The 25,324-nt window shown below is 45.5% G+C and overlaps 2 protein-coding genes across 3 annotated transcripts in view; one reads left to right on the top strand and one right to left on the bottom strand.

Moving 5' to 3' along the window:
* The first annotated feature begins 5,845 nt into the window (after positions 1–5,845).
* On the top strand, positions 5,846–14,482 carry prpf4bb (pre-mRNA processing factor 4Bb). Of its 2 annotated transcripts, XM_069696403.1 has the most exons (16): positions 5,846–5,950; positions 7,227–7,305; positions 7,832–8,961; positions 9,456–9,629; positions 9,924–10,082; positions 10,566–10,647; positions 10,839–11,040; positions 12,216–12,289; positions 12,421–12,511; positions 12,645–12,792; positions 12,904–13,041; positions 13,182–13,335; positions 13,445–13,559; positions 13,661–13,812; positions 13,963–14,049; positions 14,246–14,482. In XM_069696403.1, exons 1-16 carry the CDS (start codon positions 5,892–5,894, stop codon positions 14,447–14,449), a joined length of 3,048 nt encoding a protein of 1,015 aa, XP_069552504.1. In that variant the 5' UTR covers positions 5,846–5,891; the 3' UTR covers positions 14,450–14,482. The 2 variants fall into 2 exon arrangements, with proteins under 2 accessions (XP_069552504.1, XP_069552505.1); XM_069696404.1 differs by lacking the exon at positions 12,904–13,041.
* Positions 14,483–17,588: 3,106 nt separating this feature from the next.
* The window catches only part of gli3 (GLI family zinc finger 3), a 101,971-nt gene continuing 94,235 nt past the window's right edge, over positions 17,589–25,324 (bottom strand). The window contains exons 11-15 of the mRNA XM_069696454.1: positions 24,619–24,768; positions 24,296–24,460; positions 23,909–24,199; positions 22,332–22,719; positions 17,589–21,797 (exon numbers count right to left, since the gene is read on the bottom strand). Of these exons, the coding sequence (XP_069552555.1) occupies positions 19,426–21,797; positions 22,332–22,719; positions 23,909–24,199; positions 24,296–24,460; positions 24,619–24,768 (3,366 nt within the window). The 3' untranslated portion in view covers positions 17,589–19,425. The remainder of the gene's footprint in view (positions 21,798–22,331; positions 22,720–23,908; positions 24,200–24,295; positions 24,461–24,618; positions 24,769–25,324) is intronic.

Below are 25,324 nucleotides of genomic sequence, written 5' to 3'. Positions count from 1 at the left end.
GATCAGGGAAAGAAATTCAAATCTAACGAGCACATTCGATTTAATGAGACAGAAGCAGGTGGTCGGTGCAAAAGTCTGTCTTCTTTTTTTAACACACGATTGCCCCTTTGTGAGGGACTTAGTCTCATTATGGAAAATACGAGCCGTCTAAAGGAAGAAATTTAGCCGGGCGAGAAAATATAAAGTTTCAATTTGCAACATTTGAGCTGCCCAAAGAGGTCCACTTAACATTAGAACAGTTTTAGCTTTCATAGTTCCTTGTTGGCGGCGGGCAACCTCATTAGATGACGCTGCTGCAGTACAAAAAAGGAAGGAAATATGTTAAAGATGTAGTGATTACAACCACAGATAAAGTTTCACTCTGCATTTCCCATAAAATGTTATTTCCCAGTCATTTTTTTTTTACTCACATCAGAAGTTGTCTTGAACTGTAAAATACTCACAAAAAATTATTTCTATAATATATTACAATGGAACTACATTTTGAAAATACGCACCGTTTCGGAAAATGAGAAACAGATTTACCATAAGTGATCATGGCACGGCTCTAATAGCTTCAAGATGTAATTTAAATACTGAATGTTTCTTATAGTGGTGGCGAAATATTGCTTTAAATGAAAAATGTCTGAAGTTTCAAGTTTCCCAACACACTTTCGCTGTTACACTCCGGTTTCTTTTTGTGGTGCTTGAATCTCTATTGTAATTTAACAACAGGTACCTACCTGTTAATTCAATTAAATTTGGAAAACGTTCCACAAAAAAAAAAAAATCATTTCAAGCGTCGTGCAAGGAATTTTCAAATTAAACGACTGCTTGCCTCAGTGGTTGTCTACATCAAGAGCCCGGTCACGTTACAGCTCCTTCGCGTAGCGCTGTCCGCACACCGCCAACCATCAAGCTGTATCATTACACTGCAGAAATTATACAGTGGGACGAAAATGACCGGGATGACCTATGATAACAAAGTCAGCTCAGACTTGCACTGGCTGCTCAACCGTCGTGTTGTCGTCGAGGTGCGAGATGCAGTTTTATATTAAATCTTTAGCATTAGCATCCTGAAAAATGACCACTGGATGTAATCTCCACAGACAACGTGAAAGAAGCACTGTTTAGTATCAGAGTAACTTCACTGCGACTCAATATGCAACAAAAATATAGCTTTTAAATTTCAATTTTCTAAATATAAACTTCTTTGCCGTGCCTTTATCCCGAAGAGACCTTGAAGGGTACAATCGCTCTAAGGAGACTTTTTTCTGTTTCTTTAATCTGAAACCGTCCACAACGTGAAGCCAAAAGTAACGTAAAATTCGTCAACCCGCTAGCACCAAAACTCAAACCAACGTCACAATCTCCCCGTCTGTTTTTTTTTAGTTATTTTTTGCAGAATATTTTAATGTCACAGTAAAGTTGATCTTTTGGGCAGCGTTATATTCTTTTAGACATTTGTGGGAAGTTTTGTCATAATACATTTTTGAGTTATGGCCACAAATGTGAGTTCTGGACAACGTGACCTTTGACCTCGGACCGCCAAATTTGAATCAGTTCATCCTTGACTCAAAAGTAAAAGTTTGTGCCGAGTTTGAAGAAATTCCCTCAAGGTGGTCATCAGATATCACATTCACAAGAATCGGAGATCTAATAGTGCGTCATCGGCTTTGGAGGTACGATAAAGGAAAAGTAAACAGCACATCCTGACATGTAAATTTGTTGGGAAAACAACAGAGCATGACCTGTGGTTTGTAAAGTAATCACTTTCCTCCTGACACTTCTTGTTTTTTCAGAATATACTGTACACCCAGCGTGGAGATGCTGTATGTGCTGCGCACTTCATTTCAAGCGCGAATAATTAGAGAATGATTATATTACACCAACAAACCGCCTCGGTATTATCAGAAAAGCCCTTCTCCCTCTGTGTAATAATAGGAGCTGTCTGTCTTGAGCCGAGCTTCAATCTGTGGTTCGGCCACATTTACGGAGTCAGCACATTCTGCCCCGGAATAATTCCTCCGAAAGAGTCAACTCTAAATGGAAAAATTGACTTTTGCCCACTTGTCCTTAAAGCCCTTCTCATACAGAATTCGAAACACCACAGAGCCAATGCCAAACCGATGAGTGTGTGTGCCAATGTGTGTGTGTGTGTGTGTGTGTGTGTGTGTGTGTGTGTGTGTGTGTGTGTGTGTGTGTGTGTGTGTGTGTGTGTGTGTGTATCATAAACTCTGTTCATGATAGAAAGAAGTGGGGGAAAAAAAATCCTCCAAACTGACGACATTTTGTTCACCAGACATTTAATGGAATAATTTAGGATCAGTACTGGGTTTAGGTTTAAAATAATAAGAACTGTATGAAGAACTGTGTAGGACAAAGTTTATAAGGGAGTTCATAAGGATTTGGGGTTTAGACCTCAGAAAATTTCAGTTGGCTGCCCGCTCTACTGAGCGACCGAGCGAAAAGTTTTAGTCAACTTTATTCTTTATTTAAACCCTTTTCTTAAATTAAACAAAACAATATTATAAGTTACAGTACACAACCTCCAGCTTGTAACCTGGGCGGAGGGCCGACAGCGCAGCTTTACAGGCTGCTATTTTGGGCCTTGACTATCACCCACGTACCATTTTACAGCCATGCTTAACTATGCGGTTGACAGGAGGTAAATGAGGTCTTCTGCAGCCCCTGTTTTCTAATGTGTCGCTCCCTCACTGCCACACCCCCGATCCTGTACGGTGTTGTCTCCAATCGAGCTCCAAATCACGACCCAGGTGCCTGGAAGTACAAGACCTGCTGTGGATTTCTACACTAAAATCCCCTATGATGCCAACTCTGGGATGACAAACAGAAAGTGCCGTGAACATATGATCCCTTCCCTTGAAGCAAACATAAATCGAATCCTCCGACAAGGCCATATGTTTACCGGTCGACCTCCCAAACCCCGCTTCTTTACTCTGGTTAAAACGCACGCAGGCCCTCTCTTTTCTATCAGAAAACCAAACATCAGCGACTCATAAAGCAAACTGTTCAGAAAGGAAGAGAAAAGGAAGAAAAACATAAAGATGGGCGCATCTGTCAGAGAACAAAGAGCATCTGCGTTGAGGAAAGCAGGCGTTCTCTTTTCATTGAGAAGCCTCACTTAGAGGAAGTCATTCGAAGCCATAACTCTATCCTCGTCCACACCAGCAGACAAAACCCACCGAGGAGTGCCGGGGCTGGGGTGACAGTGGATTAACGGGCTGCCTGAGTGTCTATAACATGTTCCATAATGGACTGTGGTTTTCGTCAGTGAGCATCTGCTCGACCCCCATGTTTTATGGCCCCATCCTTCTCGTGTCCCCTGTGAAGCTCGGAGAGAGGAAGGCCCGAAGAGTGAAGGCAGACCTGATGTCTGCCGGCTTTATTTCCTCGTCATGGAAATCCAAGTTCCAGCATGAAGTCATAAATTTAGATCCGTAGGCTCAACACATCTCAGTGAATATTTCCATCGCAGCGTGGTCGCAGATTTTACGACGCGAAGTGACGCGACATAAAGAATTCTTTGACTTTATGGTTGTGCTATTCTCGTCGTGCAAACTTCGGCTAATTCCTGCAAATGTGCCGTTTTTAGCCATGCAGGCAGTACATATATATCAAAGTATTCCGATTTGTTCCTGACTAAAATATCTCAACAACCATTTGCAAAACTTTATATCTGCCAAACATGGGCATGTTAGCGTTGCCACTGTGAGCATTTGAATGCTGACGTCAGCATTTAACACAAAGCACTGCTCCGACAAAGTGCAGCAAAAAAAAAAAAAGAAAGAAAAGTAATAAGTTATAAAACACAAATGAAAAGTATGTAGGCTATTGTGCAAACCTTAGGCACAATCATTTTTCAGAAGAGTCCAAGCTTTTTATGTACAAACTGCTTTATGAATCATAGAAAGACACGTCTCCAAGATTGCACAGCAAAATGCAACCTACAACAGTGTCTCATACTGCATGCAGCCATGATTTACAGTGCATACTGGGACAGAGGTCTCAGCTAATGGAATATGTAATGCATCTGCGAGCGAGACTTTAATCTGCTTTGAGACCTCCAGTTTGCAACTTTACCGTATAAATCTGAGATCAGCTGTACAGAAGAAGGCCCAGACTGTGAGTTACAGCTCTGGACTCTCTGTATCTACTCGGTACATGCTGTATATTTATGTCAGAGGGGAGCTCATGTCTGGAAGAGAATATCAAAGGAAATTTTTTTTTTTTTTTTTTTTTTTTACATTCTTAATCTAGTGTATATAAAGCAAGCGTCAAAACAGATGACGATAATGGGAACATCTGCTGAACTTGTCATCTGTCAGAAACTCGCCTCCCGTCTGCCAGAGTGTCAACATTCATTCTGCTTCATCTTCATGCCTCAGTTACTTTCTCACCGCTGTGAATAACGGACTACAGGTGCCTCACAATAACACAATTTACTGCTTTACATAAATCTGTGAAGAGAGGATAATAACCAGCTCTTGAATGCTTTTTACGTCCTTGAAAAAAATTCACTGAGTTGATGTTGGGAAGCCGCTGCTTACAATTTTGCAGCTTTTTGCATTTCAACATGATGTTTTCAGATGTGTCTGATTATATTTGTATTTTAATGAGGCAACACACGAAACCATGTGTTTGGTATTTTTTTTAACTCTATACAGCAATGGTCACATGTTGTGGTTTCCCTTTTGAGAAGGATGAACATCTCTGATAACAGCCTTGTTCTTTGCATGAGTACATCTTAACAGCTCTGATGACTATCATTAGAAAAATACTATCACACACAACAAGATACTGGGCCTCTTCTTTTTTTCAGACTATTTTATATGAAAGAGTGAATTTTTTCAAGATTTTCTTGTGCTTTTTGTCTCATGTAAAGTATAGTATAATTTTACAGCATCACTATTTAACTAAATGTATAGGTAGGCTGGATCAGGATCATTTTTGCTGGCATAAAATGTAACTTTTCTTCAAAAAAAAAAGTCTGAAAACTTTCCAGACAATGTTGTGTTACAGGTCATCGACAATACTTTGGATGCAACGTGACAGTATTCACAAATTCAAAAATGCTCTTTAACTGAATCCAATGCACAGTTCGAGGTAAATTGAAGTATCTTTACAGTTAAAGCAGCCAGGACATTTAATGTCAGTGTGTTCATGCTTTGTTGCTAAAATTGCAAGCTCATAAAAATACATAGTCTGATGAACACAGATTACAGATGACTACAAATGTATTCCTCCATGATTTCAATATAGATCTTTTTTTTTGAAAGTTTAGATACCACACCGAAACCTACAAGCGATTGGACTAAAAAAAACAAAAAAAACAAATGACATACGTCTATTAAGAATAATCAGACGAGACGTAATTGTTTCTGCAGTATGTTAAAATGTTTCCTCTTTTCATGCAGGTTGTCGTTAATCTGTCGTTAATGGATTTTAACACGTCGTTATCATTACAACATTAACTGTCACTACTAGGGTTTCTTCCAAGTCTTTTGCAACTGTGACCTCCACAAACACACAGTGATGCAATCTGCAGTTTGAGGGCATTTTGGATGACACTGAAGCTCGGAGTGTGCAAACAGCTGCCAAAAGCATATTGGCTCAGGTCAGGCGTGTTGACAACTCTATGAAGTCAGCGTACTTATTAAAACCTCACGTTACATTTACTAATATATTAAATGACGTAGTAAACCAGCATTAAAACGTTTAAGTTACACGAGCACTCACCCTGGTGGACGGAAAAAAAAAAAAAAAAAAAATTAAAACCCCGTCTGCAATGCGCCGCCAAACCATCAGATGGCAACTTACAGGATACGGACGTGTTTGCACTTCCGTAGTCATAACAACCGAAGAAGAAGAAACCTCCTCAGCTGAGGAAAATGGCCGACGTTGAGATGGACATCACGTCCAGGAGAATGAATAATGGCAACGAACACGTGTAAGTCATCCAATTTAAGAAAAGGCGTTCTCGGCGACGATATGTAACTCCCTCCCCGGTCCGAAATCGAAAGGTTACCGTGAAAACGGCGGAGGCTAAACGGAGCAGCGCGTTCACGTTGTTGCCGGGGCTACCGAAGTGCAAACGACTGGCTAACGTTCTTAGCTAGCAAGCTAGCGTGTTTTTTTTTTTTTTTTTTTCCCTCTGTTCTTTTTTTTGTTGTTGTTGTTGTTGTTTTTTTAAAAGTTATTTGGTTTTTTTTCAAGCTCAGGACTAGCATTAAAGTTCGGCCGAACGCAAAAGCCTTTCAGAAAGTGTGTTTTAACCGCGCGGTGCCGCCTGCTCGCTTCACGTTAAACCGAACACGTCGGACCACGCGCCGGATTCGGCGACCCGGAGTTAGCATCGGGAGCTAAAGAAGCTACCTGAGCGACGTTACGTAACCGTCGGTTAACGCAACGTTAAAAGTTTCAGCGCTCGTGTTTCCACCGGGGGGAAATAAAATAAAAACGCGGTTAAAAGTCGTATTATTTGTACTTTTTAAGTTCACGCTGCGTTTGACAATTCGTACTGCAGGTGGCCGGTTTCCATGGTATTTACATTAGTAGTTCAGGAAACAACAAACGGAGATATTAATTGCATTTTTTTCTTCTTCTTCTATTAAGTAGATTTATCACTTTTACACTAACGATCAAAGTTGGGATTTTTTTATTTTTTTTTTTTTTTAATAGTGTTTCTAAAGTTAAGGATGTCCCGATAAAGTTGGGTTTTTTTGCCCCTAGTCTGTGTCCTTTTATATTTTATATTCAATAAAATTAGTCAGATCAATCTTAATGAATTATGATTAAATTCAGTGCATCCAAGCTGGTATATAATGTGGGGTTTTTTTTGGTGGTTTTTTTTTCACTAAATTTGTTTTTGACCAAACAATAGAGTAAATCACATCATTTTTTTTATTTTTTTAAAAATCACAATTACACTTTTTACATAATTACTCTTAATTTTTTTTATTTAACAAAATACTTTTAGACATCTGGACTCTGTACTTTTGTTTAACTGTTGGCCCATCCAGTGTTTTGTGTCCTACACAGACACCTCAATGCAAGGTGTGGGCTGATGTTATGGGCTTGCTGTGTAACTGATAGCCGTGGCCAATACCACATCGGCTTGTCCATTAATTCTGCCAATCAATTACATCAGATGAAATCACTTTCTATCTTAGGACCCATGTGTAATATTGCCCGTGCTACGTTTAATATTGTTCTTTAATTTACAGGAAGCAAGATCTGGAAAGCCAAGAAAAAAGTGGAAATGAGGACAGTGGGGAAATGTCCGAGGAAGAAGAGGAGGAAGAGGTAGGGGTGTGGACAGCCGCAAGACCTAAATATCCTCAGTGGTATGATGTCATAATTCAGATCCTAACTTTAATTGCTATCAAATTTATCTTTGGTCAAGAGGTGTCCCATGTCTGCACATGGATAATATTGGCAATAGTGTCAATCATATAATATTCTGCCAGATTTTAACACGGGTACATTCAACATCAGCACCATAACACATCTGGAGGGTCCTGTTCGCCTTCCCAATGTCGCGGTTCTCTGAGACTAAAGTTACATTTTTCTGTGAGTGAATCCAAATGGATTTTAGATAAGTGAAACTGAACAAATGCAGAAGAACAGACCTACAAAAGAGAATACAAACGAATAACATCATTTAAACTATACCCATACTTTCTATCCATTTCAACCAGTTGTGTGGTAAGCTTTAATCAAAATCCAGAATGCAGTGGAAGAGTTGAACAATGTAAAGGTGAAGGAGTAAGCTTATGACTGTCCTCATCATCTTGACCCCTGAATTAATTGTGATATGTTCCCTTCCCAGGGGGAAGCTGAAACTAACGGTGAGAAGACAGAGGAGGGGTCCAAACATCACAGCAGCAGCGGCAAACACAAGAGGAAAAAACACAAGCATCGCAGTAAGCACAAAAAACACAAACATGCCTCTGATGAGGACAAGGACCGCAAACGCAAGCATCGTCACAAACACAGGAAACACAAACGCAAAGAGGTCTCCTCCCCTTCCGCCGCTGTCCTCCAAGGCGCCTCCGCCAACAGAAAAGTCGAATCCTCTCCCTCCTCTGGAAACCCAAGTCTGGACGACCGGGCCTTGCTGGAGGATTTGGAGAAGCAGAGGGCCATGATCAAAGCCGAGCTGGACAGCCAGCTGATGGAGGGCAAGGTTCAGTCGGGCATGGGTTTGATCCTTCAGGGGTATAACTCTGGATCCGAAGAGGACGGAGACGCGAGGTTCAGAAACGGAGAGCAGCGTCAAAGGGGCCCCTCGGGTAAACCCATATCACCCAGAGGGGGGAAAAGTGGGAAATCTAGACGGGACTCGACAGAGGGCAGTAAATCCAACTCCAAGCGTCGTAGTCGGAGTAAGTCGGCAGAACGGCCAGCCAAGGAGTCCAAGCAGGACAAGGTGACCAAAAGCACCAAGGACGCAGGTGTTAAAGACAGAGGCCGTGGCCGCAGCAGGTCAAAAGACAGGAAGCGTTTGGACAGCACCGACGGGTCCAAAGAGAAACGGAAGTCCAACTCTCCTCCCAGCTTCAGAGGAGAGCAGAAAGTCAGCCGGGCTGATAAACGTTCCTCTCCGCCGCGGGACGACAGACCAAACCAGGAGAGAAGCACCCGGCGGTCCAGATCACCCGGCCGAGAGCGACCGAGTCGCTCAGAAGCCGACCGGGACAAACGGCCAGCCAAGTCCCCATCCAAGGACGCCTCGTCGGGAAAGGAGAACCGCTCCCCTCACAGGCGAGGGCCCCAGAGCCCGGCGAGGAAACGCAGCACATCCCCTCGCCACAGAGACGTCCACCTCCCCTCGGTCAGTGCCTCAGACAGGACGTCAAAGCAGAGCCACTCCCCATCCAGGATAAGGTCCTCACCCGGGAGAGGCCGCTCAGCAGACACCCGGAGGAGGGAGGCTGATAGACAGGACTCACCGCTGAGGTCAGTGAATTGTTCGGACTTTTCCCAATAATATAAGCTGACTGGAACAGAGGACATTAAATTCTTAAGGAATATGTGTTGTGTTGACTAAGTGAATAAATGTCTGACTCTAAAATATGCAGAAAGATCAAATAGTTGACAGTTCATTTTTCATTTATGCAGCCCATGTGTCAGAGAAGGTTTTGTGGAGCGCTGAGAGGCGTCAGAGTGATTGATCACATCAGTAAAGTCTGAAATATAGAAGAATTTAAAAAGAGGAAACCGTTTGACAGATTTTACTTCTAGTTCTGCATGAAATATTTTTGTTCCGGTGAGTCGCGTAAACGTCCAGTTCAGCCTGTCTGTCAACTTCTCAACGCAACTCTTGTTGATCCAACGTGTTTTTTTTGTTTTTTTTTACGGTTCAGAGACATTAAATAATTGACAAAAGAAAAGAAGGAATAAAGAACCAGTAACGACGATAATAAAGCGACTCTTCTCTCGCGCTCCTGCAGGAAGCGCCCTCGGCCAGATTTAGGACTCGGCAGAGATCGATCACGAGACAACAGTCCCAGATCGGCCTCTCGTCGCCGGATGAGTCGCTCGCCGCTCAGACGGAGGTCCCCGTCGCCGCGACGACGCTCCCGCTCTTCCCCCCGCAGACGGAGCAGGTCTCCACTGGGACACAGGTAACGGCAGCTCGGCTTTCACCAAACTGTCACTCGCGTCTGCTTAAGACAGACGATATTTCTCTCGGTGACACCACGTCAGTTCACATCGTAAAATGCAAACTTTGACTTTCTCTATTTAAACAGGTGTCTGTTGTTGTTGTTGTTGTTGTTGTTTTCATGCTGGGACAATTATCTGGATTTTAATTGAGTGTCAGCGTTTCTGTCTGGAACTTTTCATCCGTTTAGGGTCTCTCCGTGTGACGAAACCTTTTATTCAATTCGTGATTAATCCCCTTGTGGACGTCCACGCAGGTCTGGAGAGAGAGACCGGTACGGCAGACTCCGACAGTATCGGCGCTCAATGTCCCGCGACCGCGACAGAAGAAGAAGGCGCAGCAGAGACGAAGACAAGTTTAAGGGCAGCCTCTCGGAGGGCATGAAGGTCGACCAGGAATCCTCCGGGGAAGAAGTGTGAGAACTTTTATTTCTCCACAGGATTGACCGATGAGACAAACGGCACCGTACACGCGTATTCATTTTTTTTTTTTTTTTTACATATATATTATCGTCACGTTAAATTATATCACAGTTTAATATATAATACTTTTTGTTTTTGATCGAAGGACAAAAAAAAAAAATGAAAGAAAAGGTAAACCAGGATGTTCTAGTTTCTTAGCTTCGTTGTCATTAAATTCATGCAGGCTGCTGATCCAATAAATTGATCCTATAACCACTATTGGATTAGGCTTGTTTATAGAAAATATAAACGCTACTGCAGAATGAAAAATATCTACAAATGTTTATATGTAAATTGGAAATGAGTCGGACTCATCAAGATGTTCCTCCTGTTGTTGTTTTTGGGGTGGGTGGGTGGGTGGGGGTCTAAGATCTGTAGCTGACCCTTCAGACGGTGGGATGTTTGTGTATTTCTGTAATTCTGGCTTTCGTTTGCAGGTTGGAAGACTTCGATGGCGAGGAGATAGATGAAGAAGCTCTCATCGAACAGCGCCGCCAGCAGCGCTTGGCCATCGTCCAGGTCTGTTGACACCTACGCTGCTCCAAAATCTGCTTCCTTTGATAGTCGGTATAACAGTTTAACATCGGCGAAGCTCCCAATTTACTGCACAGCTACAAGTCGGCGTGCTTTATGCGGTGGTCTGCCCCCCCCCCCCCCTGTCCCCCGTCCCCCTCCTCCCCCTCAAAACTACTCCGCTTTCCGCCGCGTAGAAATACAAAGTCGTGAGCGAGGACACCAACATGATATCGGAGCCCAGCAGCCCCCAGAGCAGCACGCGCAGCCGGTCGCCCTCGCCCGACGACATCCTGGAGCGAGTCGCCGCCGACGTCAAGGAGTACGAGCGCGAGAACCTCAACACCTTCGAGGCCAGCATCAAAGCCAAGCACAACCTCATCGCCCAGGAGAAAGACGGTAATGTCCTCGTCGCGGTTGCTCCCACCCGTTGGCATGCGAGGCCCGGGTGGACCGAAATGAACCGCGCCCACATGCTGTCAATGTCTCTTAAGATAAATATATTCCCGGAGGATGGTGGACTATTATTAGAGAGATATATGCGTGCAGTTATTGAGAGTTGCATGTCAAATTTGTACACGCACGTCAATCATTGTTCCCAGCCTTGTAACGTACACTGGATTATAATGACTACTAGGAACTTTTCCAGATGAAATACTTTTCGCCAGTGTGTTTGCCAGCGACGGTAAGAAAGAACGATTCATTCATAAAGACGTGTTTTCAGCTGAAATGTCGGTTTTTCAGAAGTGTAATCTCACCGGTTGCCGTGGCGACATTAATCAGGGTCCGCTCAGAAAGTCTTAGTTCGAACGGTCAGAGCATCAGGCCACGCATTTAGCGGCCCCGTACAGGATGTGACCTGCAGCAGGACGGGGTCGCCTTGACCGAGGTAACTACGGAATATTCTGCTTCTATCCTTTCCTCCAGTTTCAATCGACACTTCCGCCTTTGAAATCTGTAGAAAGGATTCACGAGTCACCGCGTCTCTGCTGCTTTTACACTGAAGAGCATGAAGGAGATCAGACACCGAGCAGTTAAGAGCTTGACAGGGGAGAGCAATTTATTTCGGATTGTCTCTTTCTCAGTTTTGTCTGTCTTTTGATTTTTGTCAGAAGTAAAGCGGCAAAAAATGTTTTTAATTTTTCTTTCTTTTTTTTCCTTTCGTGCTTTTAACTTGCAATTTTTCTCCAGTAAGTCCCGAGAAGTCCCCATTCCTAATTGGTAGCATTTTTTCCCCCGCCTATCAAATTTGAACTGCGCACGCACGTTAAATATTGCCACTTCCCTGCAATTTAGAACAAGCTGGCATTTTCATATGAACACGTGTGATGCAGGGATTTTTAATTTTTGTTTCTTTCTGTCATGTGTTCATTCAGTTGCTGGCTTGTAATCCAAAGCCTGAGTGTCTCTGCCACCTGCAGCATGTTTTGATCTCTGCAGAGTATGTGAATCAAACACCTGTTCCAGATCTACTGTTTTACAACATGGTGTGTGAGCAAGAAACTCATCCTGTGGTGTGGTGGGTTTTTTTTTTCTTTCTTTTGTTCTTTTTTTCTTGTCGTTGTTTGTTTCAGGAGCCAACTCAAAGAAGCCTTCAGCCCCCGACATGTTCACGGAGTCGGATGACATGTTTGCTGCAGACTTTGATGTAAGTATTCAAATTAAAAAAAATTTTTTTAACAAAAAAGCTCTTTTTACTGACTTCGGTCTGATGTTTCAGAAGAGTGCAAAATTTGAGGGAACACCTGTGAACCTCTTTTTTTTTTTTTTTGTCTGCAGAGTGCCAGGATGAGAGCGGCAGGTGTAGGAAAGGACTTCAAGGAGAACCCCAACCTCAGGGACAACTGGACCGACGCCGAAGGCTACTACCGTAAGTGCAACGCGGCTCCGCGTGGCGCTTTTATCCCCGACCGTCAAAGCAACTTCTCCCGCCGAGACGTTCCCACACCTCGGTCGCAATCCCACGGCATGAAACTGAACGTGTGAACCGTTTGGTTATTCAGGGGTGAACATCGGGGAGACTCTGGACAAGCGCTACGACGTGTACGGCTACACGGGCCAGGGCGTGTTCAGCAACGTGATCCGAGCCCGGGACACCGCCCGGGCCGGCCAGGAGGTGGCGGTCAAGATCATCCGGAACAACGATCTCATGTGAGTCGCGTCGTTTTCGCGGTGACGAATCGCATCCGTGTCGGCGTTTTTGTACCCGAGCGAGACGCGGAGATGCACTGAACCCGACACGCACGTGCTTTTGGTGAACAGGCAGAAGACCGGGCTGAAAGAGCTGGAGTTCCTCAAGAAGCTGAACGACGCCGACCCCGACGACAAGTTCCACTGCCTGCGCCTGTTCAGGCACTTCTACCACAAGCAGCACCTCTGCCTCGTGTTTGAGCCTCTGAGGTACCGAGCGAGAGAACGCCGCCGCGCCTTTTTCATCATCGTTTCAGATCTGCCGCGTTTGGTCGGCAACCGTCGAATTGATCCGAACGGATGCCGAAAACCGTTAACCGATTCGTCTCTCCGCTGCTTTCCACCCGCAGCATGAACCTGCGAGAGGTGCTGAAGAAGTACGGCAAAGACGTCGGGCTCCACATCAAAGCCGTGCGCTCCTACAGCCAGCAGCTCTTCTTGGCCCTCAAGCTGCTGAAGCGTTGCAACATCCTCCACGCCGACATCAAGCCGGACAACATCCTGGTACGATCGCTCCGCTCGTGTCCGGTCGCAGAGGGAACGAAATGACAGGTCTCGCGTCTTAACTTCTTTCCTTTTCTTTTCTTTTTTTTTTTTTTTTGTTCTTTTATAGGTGAACGAGTCAAAGACCATCCTGAAGCTGTGCGACTTCGGCTCCGCGTCGCACGTCGCCGACAACGACATCACTCCGTATCTGGTCAGCAGATTTTACAGGGCTCCGGAAATCAGTAAGTTGCACTCTTCGCGCGGTTAATCGGTGCGGTTTTAAGTTGGGACTCTTGCTCACGGGCGCGTCTCTCTCTCTCTCTCTCTCTCTCTCTCTCTCAAGTCATCGGGAAGCCGTACGACTACGGCATCGACATGTGGTCCGTCGGCTGCACCCTGCACGAGCTGTACACCGGCAAAATCCTGTTTCCCGGATCTTCCAACAACCACATGATCAAGCTGGCGATGGACCTCAAGGGCAAGATGCCCAACAAGGTAGAATTGCATCATATAACTCTCAGTTCCTTCAGCGATCGCTCCCCCCCCCCCCACACCCCCCATCCGAGACGAAGCCAGACGTGTTTACCGCTCCATGCGGCGTTCAAGAAGCTCAGACTGATGCAATGTTGTGCATTCTTTCCTCAGATGATCCGTAAAGGCATGTTCAAAGACCAGCACTTCGATCAGAATTTGAACTTCCTGTACATTGAAGTCGACAAAGTGACAGAAAGGGTAAGGCTGACTAATACGGCACGTTTTCGCCCCGGTGAAACTTGATATGTCCAAACTTCAACGCTATTAAACTGCTTGTTCGATTCCTCCGACGACAAGCTCTCGACACGTGCTGAAAACATCGCTTAGTCCACTTTGATTTGCGTCTCTGCTCATTTTGTTGTCGTCGTCGTCGTCGTCACTCTTCCCCAAACAGGAGAAGGTGACGGTGATGAGCACCATCAACTCCACCAAAGACCTGCTGACGGACATGATCGGATGCCAGCGGCTGCCCGAGGACCAGAGGAAGAAGGTGATGCAGCTGAAGGACCTGCTGGATGCCACTCTGATGCTGGACCCGGCCAAACGCATCAGCATCAACCAGGCTCTGCAGCACCCGTTCATCCAGGAGAAGATCTGAACAACAACACCCCCCCCCCCCGCTCCCCTCCCTCCCCCCAGAAGAACGCCAGACACACACACTCCCAGAGCAGACGGGACAGAAGCAGACCACTAAACCAGCTCTGACGGACAACTCGGCGAAACGAGACGGCCGACCACAACGGACGTCTTTTCAGAATGTCACCGACTTTAGTTCTTCCTCGACATTATTTTCTTCATGAAAACATAACCGTGTTTTTAATGTAAATAGATTGTTGACAATGGTAGCCATTCTTGAAGACACTTGATTCTTTTTTTTTTTTTCTTCTTTTGCGATTTATCATTGTAAACTTACCCCCTCATCCCGCCGCCCCCCCACCACCACCACCACCACCACCAACCCCGCGATGAAGTTATGGACAATTTTAATTTTTTTTTTTTTTTTTTTTTTAATTTAACTGGCATTGGAGTGGCAGATGTTTAAAAGAAAAGAAAAACAACTATAATTCCTGTAAATACCGTATGTCTTATTGCATTAACAATCTCCAGCAGCAGACAGTTGACTTTTTGTCGTAGATGTCTAATTACATCTTTTCTGGGTTTTTTTTGTTTGTTTGTTTTTTTGTTTTGTCTTTTTTTAACCACATTGCTCATTGTGGGGCGATGCATGCTTTTGAATGTGCACCCTTTTCGTGCTCTAGATTTCTGTGGTGCAGGCCTGTGTAAATGCTCTGTATGTGCATCAGTGTCCCACACGTGACAGCAAATATCCCCCCCGACCCCCGACCCCTAACCAAATCCTCGGACCTTGAGGCCCGAGCTGAACGAATAGATGCATATTATGTACTCCTCGAACTCCTCTTAATTTTTTTTTTTTAAATTTTCAAAGAAGTTATTGTTTTCTGTTTCTTTTCGTTCCCCCCCCCCCCCTCACTCCCTCACTCCCACCCCCACCTCCAGCACTCTGGCTCGGTCCTGGCTCTTAAAGGCTCTCACATTCAAGTGCCTCCTGTATGAGCATCGTGTGTTAAAAACACCAAACAATGCTGGCCTGTTGAAGCCGCACCTGCGACCCTTCTCCTCTTCCTCCTCCTCCTCCTCCTTCCATTGCTGTATATAGTTCATAGTTAATGTCATTTCATGTATGATTTATTTGTTTCTTTCCATTTAAGTGGTAAACAAAAAAACAAAAAAAAACAAAACTTGTGATTTCAATAAAGAATAGTTGTGGAAAAGCTGAAAGAGATAAGACAACTTTTTGGTAATAAAATGTTTCCTATTGTATACCGAAACCCCTCCCTCCCCCCTTTTCTTCATTTTGGATGTGAGTTGGACGTGCTTTTTTTAGCAATAACTCAGTGAAGTAAAGGTCAGGGTTCCCACAGGTCGGGGAAATTTACAAACTCCTTTCTTTCTCCTGTGTTTGCATGTTTCAATTTTAGCTTCCTTTTATCAAAATACAATAATTTCCATGTCTTTTTTTGTGTCTTTTTTTTTTTTTTTGTCGCATTATTTCACGTTTCCCGTATTTCGGGAGCCGTGTTCTTTTTCCTCAACAAGTCGCAAGCACTTCAGTAAAGAGATACCTTTTCTTGTACCTGCTGAGGAAAGCGAACATTACAGGAAAATGTAAATGTTAAGAGCTTTGGCTACAAAATGACGACTTCAAAGACTGAGATAAAAAAAAAAAAACATCAGAAAAGCCAAATGTAATTTTTTTTTTTTTTTAAATGACTATAGATCCATCAAATATGGGGGAGGGAGCCCTTTGCTGCCATGCCAACGGTAGGAGGCATTCTGGCTTCTTATTATTCCAACTTAAAAAAAAAAATTTGCACAAGGGGTCAGTGCGGTTATAAAGGGGCCACTGGCCAACTTTGTGTGTGATCAAATGCCTGCGAGCTGTCAAATTAATGGCAATAAATTAACGTGGCTGTTGCTCGTCCGCTCGGCACAACGGCGGCCTGTTTTCCTGTTAATCACAGGTCATGACATTTCAGCTTTTTAGATCGGGAAAGTCTGGAAATTTGACTTGGGAGTGAGAACCCAGAAAAAGGTGGATAGTCAAAAGAGCAATGTACGTGGGCTGTTTAAAAAGCACCTTATGCTCTGGATAAGATGCTTCTACCCCACTAAGTGTCACTGCAAGAGTGTTAGAAAGGTGATGTACTTGGTTTTGGGGGCGGGGGAGGGGGGGTGTTGAGACAGCTGCGGCCTCGGAGCATCAAAAGTAAAAAAAAAAATCATCTTGTATCCAGTTGCAACAATTTGCAGGTGTGGTGCTCGCTTCCTTTCCCCTCTGCAGCGGGGAAAGTCTTTAACTGTACCCCCTTCATTTTCGTCGCGTGATTGCCCTTGTGTTGGGCTCCTTAAAAGCATAATGGGAGGCTCGATCTGAAAAGACTTTTCTCCATCTGGAAAGTCTGGGAAGGAGAGGAGAGAGGGGGGGGGGGGGGGTATGATGATGCAAGAACGCTCCGTGCTTGCACCGATCGCACTAAAAGGACTTCTGATAGAGGCTGATGGGCTGTCAACCTGAAGGGGTCTGTAAATGCATGTGGGCCGTCGTTGGAATAAACCACTGGAAGAGATGTCGGAGTGAATGAGTCGACACCTGCTGCTGGCTTTAATCTCAGCCCTGACAGACGAGTACGTGGCTGCTCTTAATGTGAAAATGTAACCAAACAAGTCATTTACAACTGCTTACGAATTCATGAGGAGGAAATTCAGCTGGAGCTGCGGCTTTGGTGTAATGTCTGACGGTGATCAGAAGAGGGCACCAGAAGCTTCTGGCTATTCTCCACCAATGAACATACTGAAAGTGGTACCTTATGTTTTATTTTATTTTGTTTTTTATTTTTTTATGAATTAATATTCCCAAACTCTAAAATAGCATCAGACTCCATATCTTATTTTCTATCTTAGTGTTGGAAGTTATTGTTTTTACAAAAGTTGCACAGCAGGATTGATTTCGATTTGGTTTTGACGAGGTCATGACTTTGATTTATTTTGCATTTCAAGTTGTATTTGCTCTGAATTATAGGGATGGTTTGTCTTCTTTTTTTTTTTTTATCCTTCATCTCGGGTGGCGTCTTCATAAAGAGGAATACGCGATTCAAACCAATATGTTTCATACATCATCCAAACCGTCATATAAAAGGAAGAACAGAGGCTTAAAATATAATTTCCATTTTTATTAAAACCATACAAACATTTGTAGTCAGTTATAAAAGAGCAGAGCGGCTCTTCTGGCGGAGGGGCAGCGCTGGGCGCTTGAAGCTCCGCTCTGAGCCAGGTCTGCCTGGACTCTACCCAGGGCCTGGGAATCCCTGCCTTCAAAGTCAGTTCTTTATTGGTCCCAGGATACTCCCCATTTCCTCTGCTAAACCTACAGAAAGAGTAATGTATTTACATAATATATATAAAAGCACAATAAATGTGAAAACTTAAAAAAAAAAAAAAAAAATCAAAAAAAAAATCAAAGAAAAGTAGAATGCATTTCGCAAATCTTAACTTTTCTGATATTCGGACTTTTCTTATATAAATGTTCTGTGATTTTCTATCTTTTTTTCCAGGTCTCACAAGACACTTTGCAGGTTTCATTTTTATTTTGTTCATAATTCACAATGGAAGATTGGCAGTGATCTCTCTCTTTACCAACAGGCAGATACGTATAAGGCACATACCTCTGTAATTTCCTTCTTTCAAAGGAAATGATTTCTACTTCTTTGAAAAAAACAAACGAAAAAAAACAACAAAAAAAACACCATCAATGCACAGCTACAAAAAGGACAAAAGTACCAAAGAACCCCAGTTTGTACCTCATTGCTTTGACACTGAATAAAAGGTAAACTACTCGATATTCTGTGTGCAGCCGCGTAAGACTGCAAGGCAAGACTAACACTGTTGACAAAGTCACTGCAATACTTGATGGCAGTACACATTCTGAATTTAAGAGCTTTGGAGAAAACAATACGGATGATTTCCTATCCAATAAAACATCACTTTTGCAGCACTCGTCGTGTGCTGTGGACCATTGCTGGCCATTAAGACAAGTTTAAAACCATGAAAGTACTCATATCGATTCATGTAAGCATACGTAAAGCACCAAATCAAGGAGAGAATGTCCATCAGCTCCGAAAACAACCGTGCAATCCAACATCAAAAATCAGATCACAAACAGGATATAAAAACAGTTATATACACTTGGGAGTACCTTAACAGACTAACTAAAATCAAGCCATTTAGATATCAAGTAGGCGACAATTTACGGTGCCTTGAAGACTTGGATGTGTGGTCCGTTTTTAGTTTTCTTTTCTTTTTTTGGACTCGATACCATCTTGACAAAAAAAAAAAAAAAACCACTTGGTTAAAACTCGGTAGAAGCACTGAAACATTTACAGCTTCACGAAAGTAACATACAAAATGACAACGAATGTAAATATACCACTTATTAAAACCTATGATATATAAAGTTGTCATCGGGGGCCTGTGAAATTATCGACCCGTGTCTCACCTGCTATAACGAGAATGGATTTAGCGGCTTTTGTACCTGTGGGGTTAGAACGGTTGATACTTGGCACGTGGGCTAGTCTATGTACTGATATAGACAGTGTTCAATGTTTAACTTGAGTACATGCATTTTTTACCAACGAGGGCGTACAGCAAGAACAGTGACGATACACAGAATACTGATTCGAGGAAGTGAGCCTCTGCTCGCCATCACATAGTAAGAGAAGGGCTTTCAAAAATAGCCTTCATTCCAGAAAAAGGAATATAACTATTTATCTGTACATAATTTCGACTCATTCCATTTCTGTGCGGGATGACATTTTTTTTTTTTTTTTTACAAAATAAAAGGGTTTGGCAACTGCTGCTCCAGAACACTTTTTAAGTACATAATAAAGTTCTTATAATTGCCACTTTTGTCCGAATCTTCACATACACCAGTTTTTCTCGTCCTTTTTTTTTCCATTTTTCCTAAGAGAGGAGAAAGCAGAGCGAGATAAAGGGCAGCTACTGCATGATAGCCAGGAACTTGCTCTCCTCGGCAAGGGTGGTGAGGAGGGAGCTCATGTCTCCGATGGCCATGTTGTTCAGGCCGGGGGCCACGCTGTGGAAGGTGGCGGATGTTCGAGGGGTGGTGAGGCGCGACGAGGTCCTGGACAGACCCTGGAAGATGGAGGGACTCAGCACCCCCGAGACCAGGCTACCCTGGTCGTAGCCGTCCTCCAGCATGGTGCCGAAGTCCAGACTTACCCCTTCGTCTAATACAGCGGGCACGCTGCCCTCTACCGTGCTGGTCACCTGGTCCGCACCCGGGGAGAGAAGGGCAACCGAGTTCCCGCTGCCACCGCCTTGTCCCCCGGCCTCAGCCATGGAGTCCAGCAAGCACTGGTCCTCCAGAACGGGGAAGGACGAGGCCTTGCGATCTGCCGGCCCGTAAGAGAGGCAGTCGCCGAAGCCCTGCTCCAGGTATCCGTGGTCTGGGGCCTCCAGTTTCAGCCCAGATACCTGATGTGCAAGGGAACAGTGATCCCCACCCCTCTGCAGTTGCTGCTGCTGCTGGTTGGAGCAAGGCTGGATTCCATTGGAGCTCTCAGGGTTGAGGTACTGCTGGGTCCTGACCAAGTTCCTGTAACCGTTGACCGGTGGGCGAGGGGCGTGTACCAGCCGATTGTGATGAAGAGCAGCTCCCTGGGGGAGGCCGGGGAGGCTGTCCATGGAGGCCCTGCTGAGATTTAGGTTATTTCCAACCTGGCAAGAGGTGCTACTGTTGTGGTTCTGCTGGAAGTGGCTCTGTTTCTGAAGTTCGTTGGAGGCCTGCTGTTTGAAGGCCTGGGGAAGAGGCCCGTCGATGATCTGCGAGAAGTTAGGCCTGCCAAAGGTGTTTGAGGAGTTTTGACCAGTATCTCTCATCTGCATACAGGAGTTCGGGGATGCTTCTAGCTTCACCCCGAGGTTGCCACAGCAAGCGCTTTGAGACTGATTAGCCTGGGCACAACTGTTCTGGAAATCAAGGGACACTTGCTGCTGCACCACCATGTTTCCGAACCTGCCGAAAGGTGCGGGTCCATGGTCTGAGCTAGGCCACCTTCCGCACTGTAAATGGTGGTTTTGTTCCCTCAGTGGAGATCTGTCGGCACTCCCGGAGCTCACCTCATTCCATTGGATGGGAAGCTTGTTGGGGCTCTTCCTCTCTGCTATGTGCTGCTGGAGACTGTGGGACCCAGGGAAGGTCATATCCAATGCTGAAGTCTGGATCTGGTCAATCTCCTCCATAGATAGATGGGAGGTGTCCCTTTGGCTAGAAGCTGTTTGGTCCTCATTGTGCACGTAGGAGCCACTGTCCACTTGAACCTGGGAGTGGAGGTACTGCACCAGGTCATCCGGTAGCATATCCTCGTCCCCAAGCAACAGGCCGGCCTCCCCATTGTCCTCCATGGCCAGAGCTTCTAAGGCCGCGTGTTCGGCAATGCTGGGAGTGTACGGCGAGTGCTGCAGGCCTCTCTGCAGGTTGCCCTCTGAGCGCGTGTAGTTTTGCAGGCTAAAATTGCGCGATTCAGGTGTAGAGTGATGAGACAGAGGTGGAAGAGGGTGGAGGTTATTAAGGCTGTTGAAGCGTTGCACCGGAGGCAGACTGCAAGTTTCGAAAGCCTGCGTTCGCACTGGGTCGCTGGCCCTCCGGTTCCCATTCAGCGGTCCCTCACCAGGGTAGAGGACCCTCCGCCTGTAACCCGGGTGTCCCGTGTACCCATTGTTGTACCCGTTGGTGCCTTCACTGCAGCGAGGCGGCCTGACGAGAGGTGGCAAACAGTGGCCACTACCGCCCTCATCCATCATGGCCATGCGAGTCTTCAAGCTCATGCGCTCCATGTTGGGTAGCGGCGTCGGAGGTGGGCCGCCAGTTGCTGCCGCGTACTTGGCTTTCAGGTGGTAGTGCTGTGCTGGGGTTAAATTGAGCATTCCCCGTGACCCGCCGCCTCCTCCTCCTCCTACGCTGACTCCTCCTACACCTCCACAGCCCCCACCGGAGAGCATCCCTCCACCCCCTCCTCCGTAGTGGCTGGCCTCGCTGGACCGGCGGGAGGCGTCCGTGGAGATGGGGTCGTAAGAGTCGGAGGAGCTGAGGTTGTGGAGGCGGCGGTGGTGGGCGGCCGCCGTCGTACCCTCGCTCTGGGACGCCTGGCTGGAGCGTCGGCTGGAGAAGCAGGGGGAGATGCCCGAGGAGCGTCGGCTGCTGCTCAGGTAGGCGGAACTGGTGGCGCTACCGCTGCTGTCACGCCGGTCCCGGAGCAAATTGAGCACTGTTAGCTCTGTGCTGCCCAGCTCAGCATGAGCAGGTGGCTGAGGAGCAGACACCCCCCACTGCCTGCCCAGATAGGATCCTGGGAAGACGCACAGAAAGAGAAATTGGACTTAAGTTTCCACAGCGATAGAGTGAACAAGGAAACTAATATGTTGTGGAAAGAAGAAAAAAAAAAGAACAGCACTGGAGGAACAGAGAGGAGAAGCCAAATAAGTTGAGCGTAAAGTGTGGAGCGATCTCTCAAACAGATGTTGCCAGAGACAACTGGCAGCACTTGGCCATGAAACATTACATTACATGCTACTCTCTCGGATATGATATACGGCTTGATATGGTCTTGATACCATTTTCCAGCGGAACAGTCAATTTTAAGCATTTGTTTTGTCTGAATCATGCCGCCGAAAATGGGCGAGATGAAATTCAGGATAATTCACTGCTGTGATTTGTGCACACAGTCGTGGCGATGACTAAATTCTGTGCAGAGGATTCCCACCATGTGCCGTTGGGAATTTGTAAAACATTTTAAGGGTATTTAGAAAAAGCTTCCCGCTCAAACGTGGACAAAATTTTCCAGCAAAATGAGAATCTACAAATGTTTTATCGTTGGCCTTACCCTTCCCCAGGATGTTGGGTACTGCGGAACCTTTGGGGGGCGGCGTAGGGGACAGGGGCCCCAGTCTGGGCAGCGCTCCGTTCACCTGCTTCAGCCTCTCCATCTTGATGTGCTCCATCCAGCGCAGGGGCCGGCCAATACTTCGCCTCGCCTGCAGGGTCAGCATGGTTGCCGTGGAGACGGTGGAGTCCATGATGGGGGCTGGCTCGCCCTCGCATTCCTCCTCCGCCTCCTCGTCGTGGTCCTCTTGCTCCTCGTCCTCCTCCAGCCCCTCCCCTGGCGAGCGTCCGGCGCTCACAGCAAGCTGGACTCCACTGCTGGGATAGGTGCTGACGGGGGACTGGTCACTGCTGCATGTAGACTGACCGCCAGGGCTTGGCTGAGACGTCTGAAAAACACCGACCCGGGAAAGACGGACAGGAAAAGGAAAGGATTGGAAGAAGAAAAGGAGAGAAAGAGGGCAAATAAATAAACACTCGGCAAATTTACTTCAGTTAACAAATTAAAAGATATACGGACTTTACAAACAATGATACAATGTAATGTTTTGAAGGATGCACTCACTATAACATTAGACAATGATAATCATACATGAGTAATTTACATTTACAAACATTATGAAAAATAATTAAATTCATGGTCTCATGAATACTCATGTACTATAATTGGAGAAGTTTGTGCTGGTTGCCCAAACTAGGGTGTCTTCCTTTATTCTTTTAGAAAAAAAGACAAGAGTTCAGTACATTGTTGCTTTCTCCTCCGACCCAGTCGAGATACAACAAAATACTTCCAAAGGCAAAGTCGTGTTATGTTTTTCTGTCAAATAATAAGCAAATAGGATAAAGGCCTCTCGCGAGGCCGGCTAATTATATTGTTTACAGAATTTTGGGAACTTTGTTGCACCGAGGAATCCCGAAATCACTTTTTTTTGGCATCGAGTGTCAACATCTCTGTTTGGAGGCTTTCCACCCTGTTTACTACTGAATGAATTTGGCTGCATAGTGGAGCCCTGGGCAGCATCAAGGCCATACTTTCAGTGCCCTTGCAGTTCTGCCCCAAAGGCACGAGCATTACGCAGAGAAATGCCTCGCTTTTGGTAAACATCAAACCGCTGTGCGATGAAATGAAAAGAATCGTCTCTTTATGAACGTGAGGGATGAGAGAAACCGACGATGAGAACGAATCTAGCGCGTCTGTGGCGACAAGCAGTTGTGAGAGGATGAGAAAAGTCAGACAGACCATCAAACGATGAGCGAGGGAAGAAGAAATGAGACTATGAGAGAGTATTTAAACAAATGCAAGTGATACCTATCTCACCTGATTACCCACTGTCCTTAGAAAAGGGAAGGAGAGAAATGCCGAAGCATTGGATAGAGGAAAACATGTACTCATTAGAAGATTTCAGCGTTAAATGTGCATGCCCCCTAAGTCAAAGCTAAATGACAGGAATCTAAACACTAGGCATTTTAATTACTACGTTAAAGGATTGTAAATACTAGTAAGAGCAAAATAAGAATGAGGTTAATTGTGTCAGGAAAATGGAGTGAAAAAAAGAACAACCTGAAGTGAAGTCTTACCATGGGCTTCTCCGTCTTGATAGACTTGACCTGCAGACATTCATCCTGTTTTGAGGTAGCGTGGTTGTACTCCCTTTGGTCCGTGTACCCACCCAGGGGCAGTTGCCCCGGCGACCGGCCCTGGCCGTTGCCCCCGGGCTCCCGGGGCTGGGGCGGAGGGCGTGGGTAGTCTCCACGCTGTTTCTTGGTGACGTGCGCCTCCGGCCCGTGTACCGTCTTGACGTGCTTGCGTAAGGAGCTCGGGTCCGTGTAGCGTTTGGTGCAGCCCGGGATTTTACACACATACGGTTTCTGAAACAGAGGAGAGAAAAAGGACGGCGAGTTAAAATGGCAAGTTTGATGGTACGGGACCAGATTTGATTTTCTGAAAGCGTCAAGTGTCGGCACCTCATTTGAGTGTGTGCGGTTCTGATGCTTGGCCCGATCCGAAGCGTTTGAAAAAGCCTTGTTGCAGCCTTCATGCTCGCACACATACGGTTTCTCTCCGGTATGGGAGCGTAAGTGAGTCTTAAGGTTTTCCAGACGGGAGTAGGCCTTGGCACAGCCTTCAAACTGAAGGAAAGAAAGACGAAGGGAACATCACTCACACATCCGGCACTCTGTTACCAGAACCTTGTGTCAGCTGGTTCCATGCAGAAAAAAAAAAAGATTTTTTTTATTTGTTTGTTTGTTTGTTTTTTATCTGCAAAACAAATATTGAGCATCCTCACCGTGCACTTGTGTGGTTTCTCCCCAGTATGCCTGCGCATGTGGACCACCAGCATGTACTGTGCCTTGAAGGGCTTCTGCTCTCGAGAGCATTCCTCCCACCGACACACAAACTCCTTCTTCTCTCCGTGGATGTGGTCGTTGTTGATGTGCTACGACAGAAGATGAAGAGAAGTTAAAACCAGAGGCGCACTTAGACTCCTGCTGCGCCTGTACATGAGAGGGAGGTAAGGACTAAATGCAATGTCATTTTGCATCGCGCTGATTTGTTGTTCGGCTCGAGGGATTTTTTTTTTTTTTTTTTTTTTTTACTCTGTAGCATAAGAGGCAACTATAACCTTCCCTTTCCTATTTTCCATTTCTGTTTTATGTGGTCCATTTAATTTCTCTACTCTCATTTCTCTGAACTCTTTCCTTTCTTTCTTTCTCTCTCTCCCTCTGTTGAAATCTGCACAAAGGCAGGCAGGCAAAAAAAAAAGAAAAAAGAAAGGCAGCTTGTGAGTCTCAGTGTCCGATCCGAACAGAATTTTCAAATAAAACCCTGTCACTTCGCATCACATCGGGCCCTCGCCCCCTTCATGACAAGTGCTGACAGTTGTGCTGCCGTGGCAACTTCCAATCTGAGGCTTAGGGAGAAGGGGAGGCGGCGAGGGAGGTGAGGAGATAGGGCGAGAAATCAAAAGTTCAGTCAAAGGCTTCTGAAATGCG

This window comes from Brachyistius frenatus, unplaced genomic scaffold (assembly GCF_029030835.1).
Source record: "Brachyistius frenatus isolate BFR_SWC_R1_liver_20210118 unplaced genomic scaffold, ASM2903083v1 Contig_21, whole genome shotgun sequence".
In the NCBI taxonomy this organism is placed as follows: Eukaryota; Metazoa; Chordata; class Actinopteri; family Embiotocidae; genus Brachyistius; species Brachyistius frenatus.
Note: the sequence above shows the minus strand (reverse complement) of the source record. Positions and strands in the feature narration are given on the sequence as shown.